General features: G+C 35.2%; 1 protein-coding gene and 2 pseudogenes across 2 annotated transcripts in view; all 3 read left to right on the top strand.

Annotated features, from left to right (window-relative positions):
- Nucleotides 1–19,294, top strand: part of BLTP3B (bridge-like lipid transfer protein family member 3B) — a 108,506-nt gene that overhangs the window by 29,387 nt on the left and 59,825 nt on the right. For both annotated transcript variants that reach the window (XM_047867064.1, XM_047867065.1), the window contains 3 exons: nucleotides 12,346–12,508; nucleotides 14,808–14,846; nucleotides 15,952–16,043. In XM_047867064.1, the coding sequence (XP_047723020.1) occupies nucleotides 12,346–12,508; nucleotides 14,808–14,846; nucleotides 15,952–16,043 (294 nt within the window). The remainder of the gene's footprint in view (nucleotides 1–12,345; nucleotides 12,509–14,807; nucleotides 14,847–15,951; nucleotides 16,044–19,294) is intronic.
- On the top strand, nucleotides 643–3,271 carry LOC125170434 (60S ribosomal protein L9-like; annotated as a pseudogene).
- Nucleotides 3,999–4,587, top strand: LOC125170435 (ubiquitin-40S ribosomal protein S27a-like; annotated as a pseudogene).

Here is a 19,294-nt window from a genome sequence, read left to right as displayed (position 1 = left end):
GTTTCTCACACTTTCCTTCATTTTGATGGTCATGAGAGTTTTCAGTAAGATTGGTTAGATATTTTGTTGAGTGTCTCTCAATCAATTATTGTGTAATGTTTTTTCTCATGATTAGAATGGGTTATGGGTTTTTGGCAAAAAGATCACAGAGGAAAAATGCCATTTTTATTATGTCATATCAAAAGTACCTACAATCAACATGTCATATTGTCCATGTTGGCCTTTGTCAGATTCTCCACCATAAAGTTACTCTTTTGCTCACTTTCATACTGTATACTTTGGAAAGAAAAGCAGCCATACACAAAAGGAGTGAAGGGTTATGTTCTACTTCCCTGAGATTGAAATAGAGAAAACATAAGTTATTTGGAAATTTTCTGTATGGGAGATTTACTCTTATCTCCCAGTTATTTACTCAATCATGTATTTATATCTATATGGACTCATGTATATTTATTTTATATTTTGAGTTATAATCTAATAATTTATTGACCAAATTTTTCCAGCTTTAGCCATTGGGAGTTCTTTCACTTGTTTACTGTGTCCCTTCAATTAATTTTTTTCTACTGCTCTTATATCCTGTAACCTTGCTCAACTCATTTATTAGTTTTTGTAGCCTTTTAAAAAGATTCTGTATGGTTTTTTATGCAGATGATCATGTCGTCTGAAGAAAAAAGGCAGTTTTATTTTTCAAACAGAATGTCTTTTATTTTTTTCTTGCCTCATTTTGTTGGCTAGAACCTGAATAGAAGTGGTAGGAGCAAATATCTTTGCCTTGTCTGTGTTTTAGGGACAAAACATTTTAATCTTTCATCTTTAAGTATGATTTTGGCTGTAGGATTTTCATAGATGTCCTTTGTAGTTTGGAGGAAGTTCTCTTCTGTTCCTAGTTTGTTGAGAGTTATTTTTCCATGCATGCTATTGACTTTTGTCCAGTGCTTTTTTATGTCTCATTGAGATCATCATGTGATTTTACTTTTTAATATGGTAAATTATGCTGGTTGATTTTTGAATGTTAAACCAATCTTCATACTTAGTCATGATGTACTTCTTATATATTTCTGTTAAACTGTGAGTTATACTTGCCTTGTGAAATCTCTGTGGCAGGTTGTAATGAGTTTTGAAAGAATGAAATAGAATGGAAAATATCAGACTGTATTAAACTATTGCTCTGTGAAATTTTCATTTTAATTGTGTGGGTGTTTCTGTAAGTACTAAAAGAAATAAAGTGTATTCCTTGACCTACCTTATGTCAACATTTTTGAAAATAACTAGTTCACTTTTTGAGCCTGAAGATAATAAGGCATAGAGTAGGGCAAGAAAGCAAGTAACTCTAAGAGGAGAGTGCCAGATTAAAAGGTGTAACTGGGGTGAAAAAATGGGGTTAGATAATGGAGAAAATGAGGAAATATGGGTTTCCTTAGAAAAGCTTCATCTGTTTTTCTTAGTTTTGAGTAGAGTTATCTTTATGTCTGCATGATGAAGTCCATGGACTATGGAAGGATGTAATTAGTTGCAGATTAATAACTTACTGTTCCTAGCCAAAGGACTTGATAGTCTATCAGATTTTGGGAAGTCTCTCCAGGAATATCTTCTCTTGTATGATCTTGGCATGTAGTCTTAAGGTACTTTGTTCTCTTCTAGAAATACTGTTTTGAATAAAATCAAGCAAAAGCTACTAAATTTGCTTAACATAGATACTGGTTTTTATAATAGGTCTTCATATACAATGAAAATTTAATCCTTGTAGGGAAGCACAGTTTTGAGATACCAGCTAGTGATTTCACTTACTAGTTTATTTCATAGGTCTGAGTTGGGCCCAATTTAGGAGAATGGAACAATGATGGGAGAAGAATCTTTAATGGTACCTTTATGTACTTTTTTTTTAATATATTTTTTTAACTATTTATTTTTGAGAGAGAGTGTGTGCACGAGAGTGGGGGGTGGGATGGGGTGGGCAGAGTGAGAGGGAGACACGATCCAAAGTGGGCTGTGTGCTGACAGCAGAGAGCCTGATGCGAGTTCAAACTCACAAACCATGACATCATGACCAGAGCCAAAGTTGGATGCTTTACCAACTGAGCCACCCAGGCGCCCTTATGGTGCCTTTACGTTCTAAAATATTGGATCTATGTTTTCTGTCAGTCATACTCCTTTGTTATTTATCACCTTGATACTAAAATAGTATTTTAGTTTCAAATTTCTGAAGGAAAGAATCTGATTAAACAGCCTAGATGCCTTTTCAACTTCTAGATCAATTAGCTGTACCCAGGGTATGTTAAAATGTCTTAGGTATGCACCTTTCTCCTGTATTTATAGCCTTTCTCTGGGAAGATAGAATCACTGGTAGCTGGACAGCCACCCTAGGCAGTGTTTGTTTATTAATAACAAGTTAATTATATTAAATAACAGTATTGAAAATCAAATTATAATATTGAAGTTTATTTTCTGGATGGTTACAGTTAATCCTTTTTCTTTAAGGCAGTGGTTTTGATTATCTTTTCTTTGGCTCTAAAAGTCTCCTTTGAAAATATGATAAAATATTTTGGACCCCTTGAAGTCCTCCCAAGAACTTCAGATTACAAGTTTCATAATCAAACAATTTAACATGCATTGTTAAATTCCTTGTAAAATCTAGTTGTTCATGCTACAGCATGAAATATCACAGAATGGAAATGATTATTTCTGCTCTCTTTGCCACATCTACTGCGAGAATGAAGACCATTCTAGCAATCAGACCGCAGACATTCCAGAAAATGTCAACATCACTCTGAAGGGATGCACTGTTATTGTAAAGGGCTCCAGAGGAACCCTGTGAAGGGACTTTTCAGTCACATCAATGTAGAACTCAGTCTTGGAAAGTGAAAGAAGAGTCTCTGAGTTGACAAATGGTGGGGAAATAGAGAAGAACTGGCTATTGTTTGCACCATCTATAGTTATGTACAGAACATGATCAAGGGCGTTACACTGGGCTTCCATTACAAGATGTCTGTGTTCACTTCCCCATTAGTGTTGTTATTCAGGAGAATGGTTCTCTTGTCGAAATCCAAAATTTCTTGGGTGAAAAATACTTCTACAGGTGAGGCCAGGTGTTGCTTGTGCTGTATCACAAGCCCAGAACAATGAGTTAATTCTTGAAGGAAATGACATTGACTTGTATCAAACTCAGCTGCTCTGATTCAGCAAGCGATGGTTACACAATAAGGATATCAGAAAATTTTTGGATAGTATCTATGTTTCTGAAAAAGGGACAGTTCAGCAGCCTGATGAATAAGGTTTAAGTTGTCCAGCTACAGAAACAGCAAGATTCTGGATGATTTTTCAGACTTTTTTGTGATATTTTATTTTAATTTTTTTTTTAACGTTTATTCACTTTTGAGAGACAGAGAGTGAGTGGGGGAGGGGCAGTGAGAGAGGGAGACACAGAATCCAAAGCAGACTCCAGGCTCTGAGCTGTCAGTGCAAAGCCCAATGCAGGGCTCAAACTCATGGACCATGAGATCATGACCTGAGCTGAAGTCGGATGCTTAACTGACTGAGCCACCCAGGTGCTCCTTATTTGTGATATTTTAAAGATGTAATAAATGTTGTTTTGATTTCGGTCACTGAGCAATGGCCGAATGAGTGATGGCCGAATGTCAGCTGCACCCAGGAACGCCCGCTGGACCCTGGTGCTGCCGGTGCCTCGACTGCGGCCAGGTGCCAGCCTGCCCCAGAAAAAGTTCGGGAGACAGTGTAGCAGCAGCGTTTCAGGGATTAGGAAAAATCACAACACACATCTGGCATCAGGCTTCACCCTTAACGACCTTGCCACAGCACCAGCGAATGTGGCCGCCTTCTGGGGTCTGCTGGGACTGGGTGGCTTCAACAGTCTCTGCCAGGTGTCCTTCCAGCAGTGGAACCACTTTTCCCCATGTGGCCCGAGAACCTCCCGGACCCCACTCTGTTCCTGGGGATTCGCCCTTCCCACGAGAGCACTGCCAGGTAGAACCGCTGGCAAGATGCAGATTTCCATGAAAACTTTTATGGAGAAGATTATCACTCTCGAGATTGAACCCTTGGATATAATAGAAAATGTAAAGGCCAAGATCCAAGATAAGGAAGGAATTCCTCTTGATCATCAGAGACTGATCTTGGCTGGCAAGCAAGCAACTGGAAGATAGATGTACTTTGAGTACAACATTCAAAAGTAGTCCATTCTTCATCTTGTGTTGAGACTTGGTGTTGCTGAGAAAAGGAAGAGAAGTCTTTCACCACTCCCAAGAAGAAAAAACATAAACAAAGTTAAGCTGGTTGTCCTTAAGTACTATAAGGTGGATGAAAATGGCAAAATCAGTAGCCTTCATCAGGAGTGCCCTTCAGATGAATGTACTGGAATTCTTAATATCAGACACTTTGATAGACATTATTGTGGCAAATGTTGTCTGATCTATTGCTTTAACAAACCAGAAGACAAGTAATTGTATATGGATTAATAAAAGATATGAACTAAAAAAAAAAGCTGTATTGATTTGGACCTTTCCTTAACCAATAATCATTTCCAACTGTTTGGCAATTAAACCATTCAGAAGTGAAAGAAAGAAAGAAAGAAAGAAAGGAAAGGAAAGACAAGACAAGACAGAAAAGGGGGGGAAGCACCTACGGGGCTCATTTAGTTAAGCGTCTGACTTCGGCTCAGGTCAATGATCTCGTGGCTTGTGGGTGTGTGACCCACGTTGGGCTCTGTGCTGACAGCTCGGAGCCTAGAGCTTGCTTTAGATTCTGTGTCTCCCTCTTTCTCTGCTCTTCCTGCTTGTGCCGTCTCTTTCTCTCTCCCTCCCTCTCTCTCTCTTTCTCTCTCTCCCTCTCCCTCCCTCTCCCTCCCTCCCTCCCTCCCTTTCTCTCTCTCTGTCTCAAAAATAAACATTAAAAAAAATTTTTTTAACGATTGTTTCTAGTTAAAACTGTAATTTGAGAAAATAATTGTCAAGTAGTACAGCCAATTACTAAGTCTAGAAGAATGGTAGAAATTGATGTGGATCTTTAATAACATGTACAATAACAGGAACCATAAACAATTTCAGGACAAAGTAAATAACTCAAGAAATGCAGATTTACTGATGAGGTTTGAAAAGAATGTCCCAGGGTTTTATTACATGATTGCAAAGAGGTAGGTGTAGAAGAAGGTAGGTAAGTGGGTCAGAAAAGAGTTTATAAACTATGATGAGATTCTTGTGAGCTGTAAGTGTTTGATTCTACCCCCCAAGTACTGTATTTAACTTGGAGATGGTACATTTCAGAAATCTGTTTCAGGTTGCTTTAGCTAATAAAACTTTATGATCTTTGTTTTTATGATGTAGCTGTAGAATGGATCTGATGAAAGTTCAGATAAATCACAACTAAAATTTATAGTAACATTTATGCTTTTAAGGTAAATTTATGCTTTTTGATTTATGATCTGTTGCATACCTCATGTTTTATCAAGCCAAAAAAAAGTTTTTTGAAAAATTTTTACCACTCGTTATATAAGGTTTCTGTGTTCATAATTTTATTTAACCTGTGTCTTTGTATTAATAATAACTAACACTCCCTGAGTTTTCTTATGTATTAGGGACATTTCCTAGTATTTTACGTGTTCTAACTCAGTTAATCCTCAGAACAGCCCCAGAAAAGCAGGTATTATTATTATTATCTCCATTCCACAGATAGGGAAACTAAAACAGAGAGAGGTTGTGTAGTAAATGGCATTTTTATTACAAAGCTGGAAATCTTGACTTTTTGGGCGTTATCACCTGTTACCTTAAGCAAATTATAAATCTTTGATTATGGACTTAACTTTGTTTTGCCATAAATGTCTATTTAGCACAGTGCTTTGCATGTAATAAATGTATAATCTAAGTCTTGCATGTAATAAATGTATAATCTAAGTCAAACACATTGTTTCCATTTGGAAATTTTATTTTTCTAGTTAGCTATTTTTGTTGTTACTACTGAAAAAACTAGTAAATGTATTTTCATGTGTTATGTGTAATTAAAGAAAATTTTGGATGAAGTAGAAGCCTGTTTTCATGTTTTAAGTATGTTTTAAAATTGTTACATTGTTAAAAATAAACCATAAAATTAACCAATAAAATATATACATTCATATTAAAATTTATTTCATGCTAGGGTTGAGGGTCCGACTCTTGATTTTGGCTCACATCATGATCTCACAGTTTGTGGGATCGAGCCTGGCATCAGGCTCTTCACTGACTGCATGGAGCCTGTTTGGAATTCTCTTTCTCTGCCCCTGCTCCACTCACACACACACACTCTGTCTCTCAAAATAAATAAACACTTGTTTATTTTGACAATTTATTTCATAGGATACTGGTGTAACAGTTGAGGACACATGTTTATTTTAAAATAAACCACTTTGCCTGGCGTAATAGTGTAGATAGTAATGAAGCTGTGTTTCTGAATTTTGAAAATAAAAAAATCAGTAAGAATTGTGCCCTAAAATTTTTATGACTTTGTTCTGTGCTGTTATACGGCTTTGATATATTCAGGTCAATCAGCTTTCTCCTTTATCCTTGTTTTGAGTCTTTGTTAACATCTATGTTGGTTTTATATATATGTTATGTTTCATTTCTCCTACCCCTCCATTTTCAGTCAATAAATAATTATTCAGAAGTTTAATTCATTGACTTAAATTTCTACCATATTTTTAAAGTTCAGTTTTAAAATGTTTATATAACTGTTTAGAGCTTTAAATTGTTCTTTAGTGAGCATTAGTGGTTTATTTCATATAACAGATTATTCTCTTTAGGATCAGGCCCTTCTCAATTATACTATTCAGTAGAGTAATAACAATTATCTGGGGATCTCAGGTGGCAATTTAGTTCAAAGAGCTGTAGCAACACTTGGAAAAAGCATAGGTAGAAAAATACCTCTTCCACGCCTTAATACTCTTTTGTGAGTTTTCATCCCTTTGTTTGCCTAGTATATACATATAATGAAGGTCTTCTTTTCCTTTGTCAACTAAATTATGACAAATGTTGCTGAAGAATCATTCTCCTGTTTCTGTTTTTTGGAAGAAACGTATTAATAAATGATTGAGAAACAGTTGTACAAAACTGAAATATATGTAAATTAATGCCTAATATGAATAATTGAAGATAAATAATTTGATATATACACACTGCTTACCCAGTATAAGGAATCAGCTTTTTAATAGCTGTGAATGTAAGTTACCAATATGTCTTCTGATTTCTATTTAAAACAGTTTAATAGATGAGCAATATTAATATGTTTTCAAGATTAACTCTATACCTTGGCTATTTTGAAGTATTATTTGGATAAACATGAACTTTTGATATTGGTTCAGTTAAAACTATAATCATTGTGTTCATGATTTAATCTAAATAGAAAGAGGGAAGGAAAAAAGAGAACTGTTATTTGGATATCTGTTTTGTACCTGATGCTTTCCATATTATCTTTAGTCCTCACTAAAACTGTGTGAGGTCATGTTATTTTCCCCATTTTATAGATGAGCAAACTGAGGCAGAGAGGTATCACAGTAAGTAGCTAAACAAGAATTCAGACTTACTTGTCTGACTTTAAGGCTCATGCTCTTTGCAGATGTTGTCCTTTTAGTACGTACTAAATTGAAGGTATAATTTCTTGTTAATGACATGTATTTTAATCTTTTCATCTTTCACTTTTACTCTTGTCAGGCCTATCTTTTGGGTTTCTGATGAACTTTTGTTTTTATAAAAATGGCATATACTTATTAGAACATTTAAACATATGAAAAAGTATAAAGATGAAGAAATCTAAAATCTTACCAACCAAAGGTACTCTTGATATTTGACATTTTCTAATGCATTTTTTACATAATTGAAATTATATTGTAATTTTGAACCTTGAATTTTCACCATAATAATATAGGCATTTTCTTTATATGGTTGGCAACACATATTACCTGATACGTATGTAGCATGATATCATAAGTCAAGGGATTATTTCCCCTTGGGCATTTAAGTGCTTTCACTTTTTTCCTTTTGCAAATACCATTGAGATCAAGAACATTCTTGTACATAACCAGTCAGGATGTTCCTTGATTTCTCCACTAACCCTTCCCACATGCACACACACACCCACGCATCCCATCCTGCCCACCATTAAGGACATAGAGTCAAATTTGTGTTCATGAGTTACTCAGATAGTCTTTGTATGTCCCTTTGTCCTTCTTTTCTTCCTATCTTCCACTAGAATATGATTACAGTATTTTTAAAGTACAATTAGGTTCATTTGTTTAAGTTTCCTTTCAATTTTAGATGCTTCTTCCCCTTTTCTCATTCTTTCTCATTTTGTTTTTTATGTATGTAGAATGCTTTCCAAAGTCAAAACTATTCAAAGCCAACCCCTCCTCTTGTGTACCACATCTGCTTTCATCTACTCAGGATTGTGCTCTAGCAATTGTCTGTCCTTACTGCACCATCAGTAGTTTTCTTTTTTCTGTGTTATTGTCACCAGTGTATAAGCTTGCTGAGTTTTCTCTTACCTTAATAAACAAAACCTGGTTACAACCTGGTTTCTTTCCTACCTCACTGGTTCTTCTTTTTTCATCTCCTTTATTGGTTTCTTTTACATTTCCTTGTCTTCTTAGTGGTCTCTGACCATAGTCTTTGAGCCATTTGATTTTCTGTCTTCATCTTGCAACCACAAATATCTATAACATTGGTGATTACCAAATTTGTATCTGCAGCTACAGAATGAGATTTCAATATCTGACTACCTAATTGGCATCTCTTCTTGGATTATCTAATAGTCATCTCTTAATTAAACTGTTCAAAGCCTAAATTCTGATCCTTAATCCCAAACTTATTTTTCCCTCTTTTTCTTTACCCTGAAAAATGGCAACTCTATCCTTCCATTTACTCAGAGTAAAAACCTTGGAGTCATCCTTGACTTCATTCTGTTCAATCAGCTCCTGTTGGCTTTACCTTTAGGATATATCTAGATTGTTCCCTTTCTGCCACTTCCTACTTTTCCTTCTTGATTCAAGACATATATTCTTTTTTTTTTATTTTTTATTTTTTTTAATTTTTTTTTTTAACGTTTATTTATTTTTGGGACAGAGAGAGACAGAGCACAAACGGGGGAGGGGCAGAGAGAGAGGGAGACACAGAATCGGAAACAGGCTCCAGGCTCTGAGCCATCAGCCCAGAGCCTGACGCGGGGCTCGAACTCCCGGACCGCGAGATCGTGACCTGGCTGAAGTCGGACGCTTAACCGACTGCGCCACCCAGGCGCCCCCAAGACATATATTCTTGAAGAAGGCAACATCTTCTCTTACCTGGAGTATCGCAATAACCTCCTGTCTGGGCTGCCTGCTTCTGTCCATGTCCACGCTTTCATATATTCTCAGTGGAGTGACCCTTAAAAGTTGAAATTTCCTATTCTAGTTAAAACCATCTCCAATCACCAATCACTTTCATTTTTACTCATAGTAAAAACCAGAGTCCTTAGAGTGGCTTTAAAGGTCCCACATGATTTGTCCCCTCTTATTTCTCTAACTTACTCCATCTGCTTTTAGTCTTGCCTTTTTGTTCATTTCCTGTAGCCACATTAACCTTCTTGCTATTTCTCAGACATGCCAAGCATATTCCCACCTCAACTTTTTTACCTTTGCTTCTCCTTGGCCTAGAGCTTTCTTTTCATTAGATATTTATATAGCTACCTCCTTCACTTCCTTCAGATCTTTTTGCCCACATGTCATCTTTTAACTGAGGATTATCCTGTCCATCCCTTTAAAAATTAAAAGGTCCTCTGCTTGCCCCTGCTATCTTATTACTATATTGCTTTGTTTTTTTCCTCCGTAGTCAGAATCTGGCTTACTATGTATTTAACTTATTTTTTCATTCTTTTCAGAACCCAGCCCCCTTAAGTTCCATGAAGGCAGAGATTTTTATCTGTTTTGTTCATTGTCATATATCCATTGTCTGTTAATTTATAGGTATCAATTAAAATTTATTGAATGAATGAATGAATGAATGTAATGGTTAAGGCCTTGTAGAATCAAGTCCCTTCATTGTCCTTTCAGATTTATCTTCTACTCTTCTGGCCCTCTTGTTACATTGTAGATGCTGATCTTTTTTCCGTTCTATTTTATACCATGCTCCCTCCTTCCTGAGAACCTTCCTTTGTATGTTTTATTCCCACTACTTGGAACACTCTTTCTTCCCTGACTCCCTTCTTTTCCTTGCCCAGTTAATTTCTACTCATTCTTAGATATCAGCTCAAAAGTCCCTGTTTTCAGAGAAGCTCTAGATTAAAGCCCTGTACTGTATTCTCTCTTAATCATGCTTTTTGGTGTTCTGTCTACCAGCTGAATTGAGAACTGCACAAAGGCAAGGACTTCTTGAGTGTACTGCTTGTCAGTATCTGTGTATGAATAGTGAATTCTCAGTAAGTAGGCATTGAATGCTCCCTTCTAGCTCTAATAGTGTGCCTTGAGGTAGTGGCAGGCCATTCCTATATGATTAGGGGTGGGAACCTATCAGGAAACATCATAGAAATAAACCAAACATGATTGGTGGTAAGTATAATATAACCTAGCATCACTGGTCAAATATGGGTTAAATATGAATTCTGCATTTCTCAGTTGACCTTCTGTGAAAAAATATGAATCCACATAAAATATGGCTCAAAAAATTCTGGTTTAGAGTCAATGGGAAGCATGTGTATATTGATAGGTATTCTTGTTGATGTATAGGGCATAACCTGTATATCTTATTCCTTTAATATTTAGTTTCAAAAAATGGTAGAAGACTGGCTGATAACTCTTGTTACCCGGTAGTTAATTTTGTCAGTAGTTTCATTTTTGAAAAAAGCACTTCCTGGGCAGTTAGCAGTTTTTCATTTTTTAGGGCTGTTTGATTTATTTACTTTTTCATTTGAACAGTTTTTATTTAAAGTTGAATATAAGATTATTTTATTCCTTCATCTTCTCAATTGTTTATTCCTTATATTTGCCCTTTTCCTACTTGGCGAGATTTGACTTTATGTTCAAGGATCCTTTTGTGGTGTTTTTCTAGTTTTAGTCTAGTGATGGCCATCTTGCCAGGATGAATGCCCACATGGACAATTGTGCCATTTGCCTTTCGTCACAGTACTTGTTCAGTGTAGATGACCTGGAGTACTTTGCCAATTTGCTGACATTTGTAGTGTCTGTGCACAACCTGTAGTTCATCATCCTTTCAGATGGGCGTGAATTGAACATTGTACTTCCATCTCAGCTCTTTTATTATTACTCTTATCATTATAATTAGTTGAGATATTGGGCAAATGTGTTAGTTTCTCATTATGTTTACTCATCTAAATAGTGGAAATAAAAATAGTATTAACCCTAATGGGTTATCGTGGGAATTAGATGAAGTAATAATGCTTGCACACAAAGAACCTGGTACGCAGTAAACCCTTGGAAAATGTCCAGTATTATTTAAAATTTTATTGTTACTTGCAATCTTTTTTCTTAGGTTTAAGAATTTTCATTTTTCATCATCGAGAATCTGTGTTCTTTAATTAGAATTTAGGGTCCACTCTCCCATGTGACTTTTGGCACTTTCATTAAGCACTCTATACTTCATTTAGTTGAACTACAGAAAGGGTAAATGATATTTGCACAGCCAATTTAGGATTATAAATAATTGGTATCGTTAAATGTCACATAGGAAACACTGAAATGGCTGCCAAGTTGCATGATCCTCTTTGTCAGAGACCTTTTAGAGAAAGATTTATGTACTCTGATATATTCCTGAATGATCTGGGTTAGTTTTTAAAGCTGGGAATCTCTGGATGATTCTAAAAGGAGTACTGATAACTTTTGATATTGTTCTTGAAATGCTAAATGGTGGCAACACTGATGCTACTTCTAAAGGGTCCCCTTAACCTTCTTTGTAGGTTGGTTCATAGAAGAGGAATATCTCTTTCTGCCAAGTTGTCTGTAGCAAAGCGAATATAATGTGATGTGGGATGGCTTTGAGCTATCCCCACTGCCTCACAGAGTACCTGGAAATAGTAGACACTACTTAAATATTCATAAATTTGAAAGGCAGTAAGAACCAGAGTTTGATTGTATATGGGAATATGATATTCAAATGTATGCTGAAAACACTGCAGGCTTTATGTAAGAGAGCTATGGATAAGAGATCAAAACAATAATAACAAAAATGCATCAAAAAAAATGGATTAAAGTAGAGCTTGCCATTGCAGTTTTGTGTTTCTTTGTGCTGCTATTACATTTTTAATGCTCTGTATATTTGCAAGAATGACTGTGGTACAATAACTGACACTAAAATAAATGCAATATATATTCTCTTTCAGATTTACTAAAAATTTATCTCCTGACAAGATAAATCTGAGTACCCTCAAAGGAGAAGGTGAATTGAAGAATTTGGAGCTGGATGAAGAGGTGCTCCAGAATATGTTGGATTTGCCAACATGGCTTGCTATCAACAAAGTTTTTTGTAATAAAGCATCTATTAGGGTGAGATTTTGATATCTGTGGAAAGCATTTTCTATTTTCAGTTTTTATTTCATTCCTATTTCTTAAGTATTTTGTTATAGATCTATAAAAAGGCATTTTTATTAATATAATTTAAAAAGACAAATAACTGTTTAAATAATTGCATGAATGTGTGTCTGGTGAACTTAATGAAGTCATATGCTAATATAATAGTAATTTATAGTTTAGTTTTAAAGTTTAATCCTAACATTTAAATAACATTACTGATAGTTTTTTTTTTAAATTTATTTTTTAATATTTTTTTATTTTTGAGAGAGAGACAGAGAGTGAGTGGGTGGGGGTAGAGAGAGAGGGAGACACAGAACCCGAAGCAGGCTCCAGGCTCTGAGCTGTCATCACAGAGCCGGACATGAGGCTCGAACCCACAAACCGTGAGATCATGACCTGAGCCAAAGTTGGACGCTTAGCCAACTGAGCCACCCAGGTGCCCCCATTACTGGTAGTTTATTAATAAAATAATTGACTAAATTTGGCACATATTCAAAGATATTTTTTCATAATATTTGTTAATTGGGACAATTTAAGTTTGTAGTAAGTAAACACAATTTCAAATAAAGACGTGAAGACACACATCTTATTCTGTACATAATACTTTTATTTGAAATTTTCTTTTCCTCATTTGTTTCTTCCTTGAGGATTTTTAAGTTTATTATTTCTCCTCATTATTATTGTTATTTTTCCTTATTAAAATTTATTCCTGCTTACCTTTGAATTTAATCATATGTCATATCACTTCTTGCTCTTAAAGACCAGGTGTTTTTTTTTTTTTTTTTAAGTATTTTTTTTTAATTTTTTTTTAAGGTTTATTTTTGGGACAGAGAGAGACAGAGCATGAACGGGGGAGGGGCAGAGAGAGAGGGAGACACAGAACGGAAGCAGGCTCCAGGCTCTGAGCCATCAGCCCAGAGCCCGACGCGGGGCTCGAACTCACGGACCGCGAGATCGTGACCTGAGCCGAAGTCGGACGCTCAACCGACTGAGCCACCCAGGCGCCCCAAAGACCAGGTGTTTTGAGAGTCTACTCAGTAGAAATAGTGCATGAGTAATCTGTTTCATAAAACTAAAATTAGACTCGAAAGAAAAGAGTGTGGAAAGGTTCCTATATCCTTTGATGGTCGCCTTTAATTTTTGTTATATCCTCCATAAACTCAAATATCTATAAAGATGTGATTTTTCAGTGTAAGGCATGCTTGGACATTAGTTATTTGATATTACCTACATTTTACATAAATAGCCTTGTTTGTGTATTTTTCTTGAATATCTACAAAAATATTGGTCAGAATTTTATTTTCTTTTATTTTTAATTTTTAAAAAAGATTTTAAGTAATCTCCACACACAACATGGAGCTTGAACTCATGACTCTGAGATCAAAAGTCACATGCTCTTCTGACTGAGCCAGCCAGGTGCCCCATGGTCAGAATTTTAGAATTGAAAAAACTGTTAAATGAACAGTTAAATGAACAAAACACCCATCATGCTTTGCTGGGAAATCTTAAATTATGACATTAAGGGGTGCCTGGCTGGCTCAGTCTGTAGAGCATGTGATTTTTTAATCTCAGGGTCATGACTGCAAGTCCCACATTGGGTATGGAGCCTGAAAGAAAGAAGAAAAAGAAAGAAAGAGAGAGAGAAAGAAAGGAAGAAAGGAAGGATGGAGGGAGGGAGGGGGGGAGGGAGGGAGGAAGGAAGGAAGGGAAAGGAAGGAAGGAAGGAAGGAAAAGAAAGAAAAGATGGAGGGAGGGAGGAAGGAAGGAAGAAAGAAGTTAACATATTTTTAAGGTCTGGAAAAAAAGAAAAGAGGACCTGAAATTCTTATTTTAAAAGATAACCAAGAAAATAATGATTAGTAGTCTTTTCATATACAAAACAGGTACATCTGATTTTAAGAGTCTGAATGAATTGCTCAGTTTATTATTTTGCAATTTGAGAAAAAAGTCATCTGATAAAATTTGGTATATCTATCACTAAATTAAGAGAGCATCTTGGGAGCCTGCGTGGCATAGTCAGTTAAGTGTCTGATTCTTGATTTTGGCTCAGGTCATGATCTCACGGTCCTGATATTGAGTCCCACGTTCAGCTCTGTGCTGACAGGACAGAGCCTGCTTGTCTCTGCCCCACCCCGCTCACGCGTGGGCGCGTGGGCGCGCTCTCTAAGTAAATAAACTTTTTTTTTTAAAAAGAACATCTGTGTTGATTGCTATTTTTTAATGATTGATTTTAAAGAAAACAATTTTTGTTTTTTTAATTTTTCTTTGGTAGATCCCATGGACAAAATTGAAAACACATCCCATCTGTTTGGTGAGTTCTGACTTACCTCAGAAATAAACATTTATATATGATATGATTTAAGTACTTTGCTAGTATTAATGCTTTATTTCATAGAAATATGATCTTCTGGCTTTTCCACTAATTAGCTTTCATTTTATTTGAATAGTACTTAGTTTTCTCAGCCCTTAAATGAGAAGTTTGAACTTAAAATGGGAGGGTCTTTAAATTTTCACATGTGTTATGTTGTAAGTTGGTATATTTTTATTGTATCATTTAGCTCTTTATTGATATACTATGGCAGTCTATATGGCAGTAAATAACATTTAATTCATGCTTTCTGTGTTTCTGATTTTAATCATCTAGCAAATTAAATAATATGCACATTAATATACTTTTCTTTTTTAAAGAAAATTTAAGAAAGATTGGTCATTTGGTTACTTATTGATTCATTTATTCCACAAATATTTATTGAGCACCTTCCCCATTTCCTGAGGGAGCTTAATATTTTTATAGAGTAGACTGACAATGAATAAGTAAACAAATAAGATAATTTCAGATAATAAATGCTGTATTAAAATAGAGAATGAAGAATGACTAAGTTTTGTTAGTGATGACTACCAAAGACATTTGATCTTCAACAAAAACTGTTATCTTGAAAGAAATTTTTTCATTATGGGAATGTCTTTCCACATTTCTTTCATATTTCATATTTTTAATTGTTATATGTCTTAAATCTCAAGTCTTAGATTGGTAAATCCCATTCATTAATACATAATCTCATTTAGAAATTAATAATGTTATACATTCTGGGGCTAGAGATTGCACTCCTGTAAAATCTATTGATTTCACCAGCATATGGCTACTTGTAGTTTTTTTCTTTCATAATTGTATATGCCCACAGCCCTTTTTTTTTTTTTTTTTTTTTTTAAATCAGATAATAAGTTCCTTGAGAAACGACTGAGCACATTGTTTTCTGTTTTGGTATTTGTTTGAAAGACATTTAAAGTGACTCTGCTTACTTACTGTTTACTTTGTTCCTAAAGAAATGAAAGAGAAAATAGCATTGCATAATATTTCAAAACATACATAAAATACTGTATCTAATTTTTTACATTTTTGATGTTATTTTTATTAGTCCCTGGATAAAGTAATAATGGAAATGAGTACATGTGAAGAACCACGAAATCCTAATGGCCCATCACCAATTGCAACTGCTTCAGGACAAAGGTAAGCTATTTCCATTAATCTGCATGACTGGCAAAGGGAGTCCTTTTCTTTGGTCAGCTCTGTTGTCTGTAGTGATGGGACATAAAATTTCCTAATGTCAGACAATCTCTATTTCAGTCACCTTTCCCATCAAACAATTTGCAGTTTTGGTAGTGTGCTGCCAAAATAGTAGAATTTATTTTTAGCCTCTTTTGTTTATTTTGCTTTCCTTGATATTAAATAGTAATGATCAACCAAAAGCTTCTATAAATCAGATAGTCTCTTAGTCTCTAAGTAGTTTTTTTGCCTATCATTTATTTATTCTGTGCATAAGTGGAACTTTTATGACTCTTAAGAGTTAAGTTGGTGCCTTAAAAAAATTATAGGCCATTTGGGTTATTCTAAAACTCATTAAATATAAAATGCTCATACTTTATACAAATTGGATTTTGATAAATAAAAATCAGATGCTAATAAAGTAGAAGCATGAGAGCCATTTCACAAAGTTTTGCTGAAAAGTTAGATCTTAATAGATCTTTAAAAAATTTCCTATTTATTGTATTCATTAAATTTGGATCTCATACTGTATTTCATTTCTTTAAGGCAGGATGTCTCCACTAATTTTGGGATTGTGCACCTATTCATATAAAATGTTCACATAGATTTTAATTTGATTAGTGCCTCTTCAAGTTATACAACATGGCAGCTTTAAACATTTTATAGTGTTCCAGGTTCTGTGTAAAACCAGTGTTAAACTCTTCTTTGGAATGGATGCATACGGGGTACCTCGCTGGCTCAGTTAGTAGAAGATGCGACTCTTGATCTCAGGGTTATAAGTTTGAGCCCTACATTGGGTGTAGAGATTAATTAAAAATAAAATCTTAAAAAAATAAAATAAAAAATAGAATGAACGTACACATCAGATACATAGACACACAGGCATACACATTTCCACCTTCCACTTTCAGCATGTTTTTATAGTACTTTATAATTTTGGCTTATGGTTAATCTACTTCGACATTTTCCAGACTTGCCTGATGGTAGCATTCACTTTGGGTGTTTATTAATCTATAGTCTCTTAGGGTCCTTTTTTTTTGTGTGTGTGAAATTATGATTCTTGAGGTCTTAGAATGGTTATCAAGACTGTGATTGTATATTTTCAACAATTCTTTATACTTATACAATTTGGGGAAACACTTATTTGATTTTGTCTCTAAGAGATTAAAATACAGGGAAATTAATATTTAACAGGAGGGCCTTCTGTGTAGGACCAGTGAGTTGATAATAGTCCTATAGATTTAAAAAAAATTTTTTTTTTAATGTTTTTATTTATTTTTATTTTTGAAAGAGAGAGAGAGAGAGAGAGAGACATAGCATGAGTAGGGGAGGAACAGAGAGAGAGGGAGACACAGAATTCAAAGCAGGCTCCAGGCTCTAAGCTGTCAGCACAGAGCCCGATGCGGGGCTCAAACCCATGAATTGTGGGATCATGACCTGAGCCGAAGTTGGATGCCCAACAGACTGAGCCACCCAGGTGCCCTGATAATAGTCCTATAGATTAATGATCTAGCAAATTTGTAAGTTCAGAAATTTGATTTTACTGTGTCATATAGAGGAGATGTACTTCTATATGAAGATAAATCAAACTTAGAAGAGACTTACTTGAAAACTGGAGTTTCACCTTTTAAATTTACAATGGATGACATAACCAGAAACTTGTCTACCTTAGTCATAGATTCAGGCTTCACGCCTCTGGTGGTAAATCCTCCAGTAAAGTCGTAACACTTTTTATTTTATTTATTTATTTTTTAATTTTATTTTTAAAATTTGTATCCAAATTAGCATATAGTGCAACAATGATTTCAGGAGTAGATTCCTTAGTGCCCCTTACCCATTTAGCCCATCCCCCCCTCCCACAACCCCTCCAGTAAACCCTCAGTTTGTTCTCCATATTTATGAGTCTCTTATGCTTTGTCCCCCTCCCTGTTTTTATATTATTTTTCTTTCCCTTCCCTTATGTTCTCTGTTTTGTCTCTTAAAGTCCTCATATGAGTGAAGTCATATGATTTTTGTCTTTCTCTAATTTCACTTAGCATAATACCCTCCAGTTCCATCCATGTGATTGCAAATGGCAAGATTTCATTCTTTTTGATTTCGAGTAATTCTTCACTGTATGTATAAGTGTGTGTATGTATATATACATATATGTACATATATATATATATATATATATATATATATATATATACACACACACACACACACACCACATCATTTTTATCCATTCATCCATCGATGGACATTTGGGCTCTTTCCATACTTTGGCTATTGTTGATAGTGCTGCTGTGGACATTGGGGTGCATGTGTCCCTTCAAAACAGCACACCTGTATCCCTTGGATAAATGCCTAGTAGTGCAATTGCTGGGTTGTAGGATAGTTCTATTTTTAGTTTTTTGAGGAACCTCCATACTGTTTTCCAGAGTGGCTGCACCAGCTTTCCAAACAACTTTGGCTTCCCAAAGTTGTAACACTTTTTAATGTGCATAGGTTAGAACAGATGACATTGGATATTCCAGAGGGTGTTCCCAAATAATTATTATAGATATATTCATTCCAACTCCAGGAATATTTCTGTCTGACCAATATTTGTCCGTGGGATTAAAGCAACTTCTCCCTAGGATGCTGATGAGTTCTTCCTCTTTAATTCTCAATTTTCTAAGCCCAAGGTAAACAACCAAAATTACCTAAGGCAAGCTAAGGACTATATAAACTATTGTACAAACACCATTTTACTTAAGGACCACAGCAACCTTTTGAAAATGTGTATAATAATAATTATTTTTAATGTTTATTTATTTATATTTGAGAGAAAAAGAGAGCACAAGCAGGGGAGGGGCAGAGAGACAGAGACAGAATCTGAAGCAGGCTCCAGGCTTTGAGTTGTGAGCTGTCAACACAGAGCCCCATGCGGGGCTCAAACTCACTAGCAGTGAGATCATGACCTGAGGCGAAGTTGGACGCTTAACCAACTGAGCCACCTGGTGCCCCAAAATATGTATTATTTTTATTTTACAAATGAAGATACTGAGGCTGAGTTTTTCATATGTTTTTTCACCCAGACTTTTCATAGTATTAATAAGAATATAATACTATTAGTACTATAAATAATAGTTGTGTTTCATAAAGTATCATGAATCAAGACATGGGCTGTTTGGTTCATATGCATTATTTCATGCAGCCCACATGTAACCTCAAAGTATTACCTGATTTAA

Source organism: Prionailurus viverrinus, chromosome B4 (genome assembly GCF_022837055.1).
Source record: "Prionailurus viverrinus isolate Anna chromosome B4, UM_Priviv_1.0, whole genome shotgun sequence".
Classification (NCBI taxonomy): domain Eukaryota; kingdom Metazoa; phylum Chordata; class Mammalia; order Carnivora; family Felidae; genus Prionailurus; species Prionailurus viverrinus.
The sequence above is the reverse complement of the archived record's forward strand: the minus strand, read 5'-3'. Positions and strand labels throughout refer to the sequence as shown.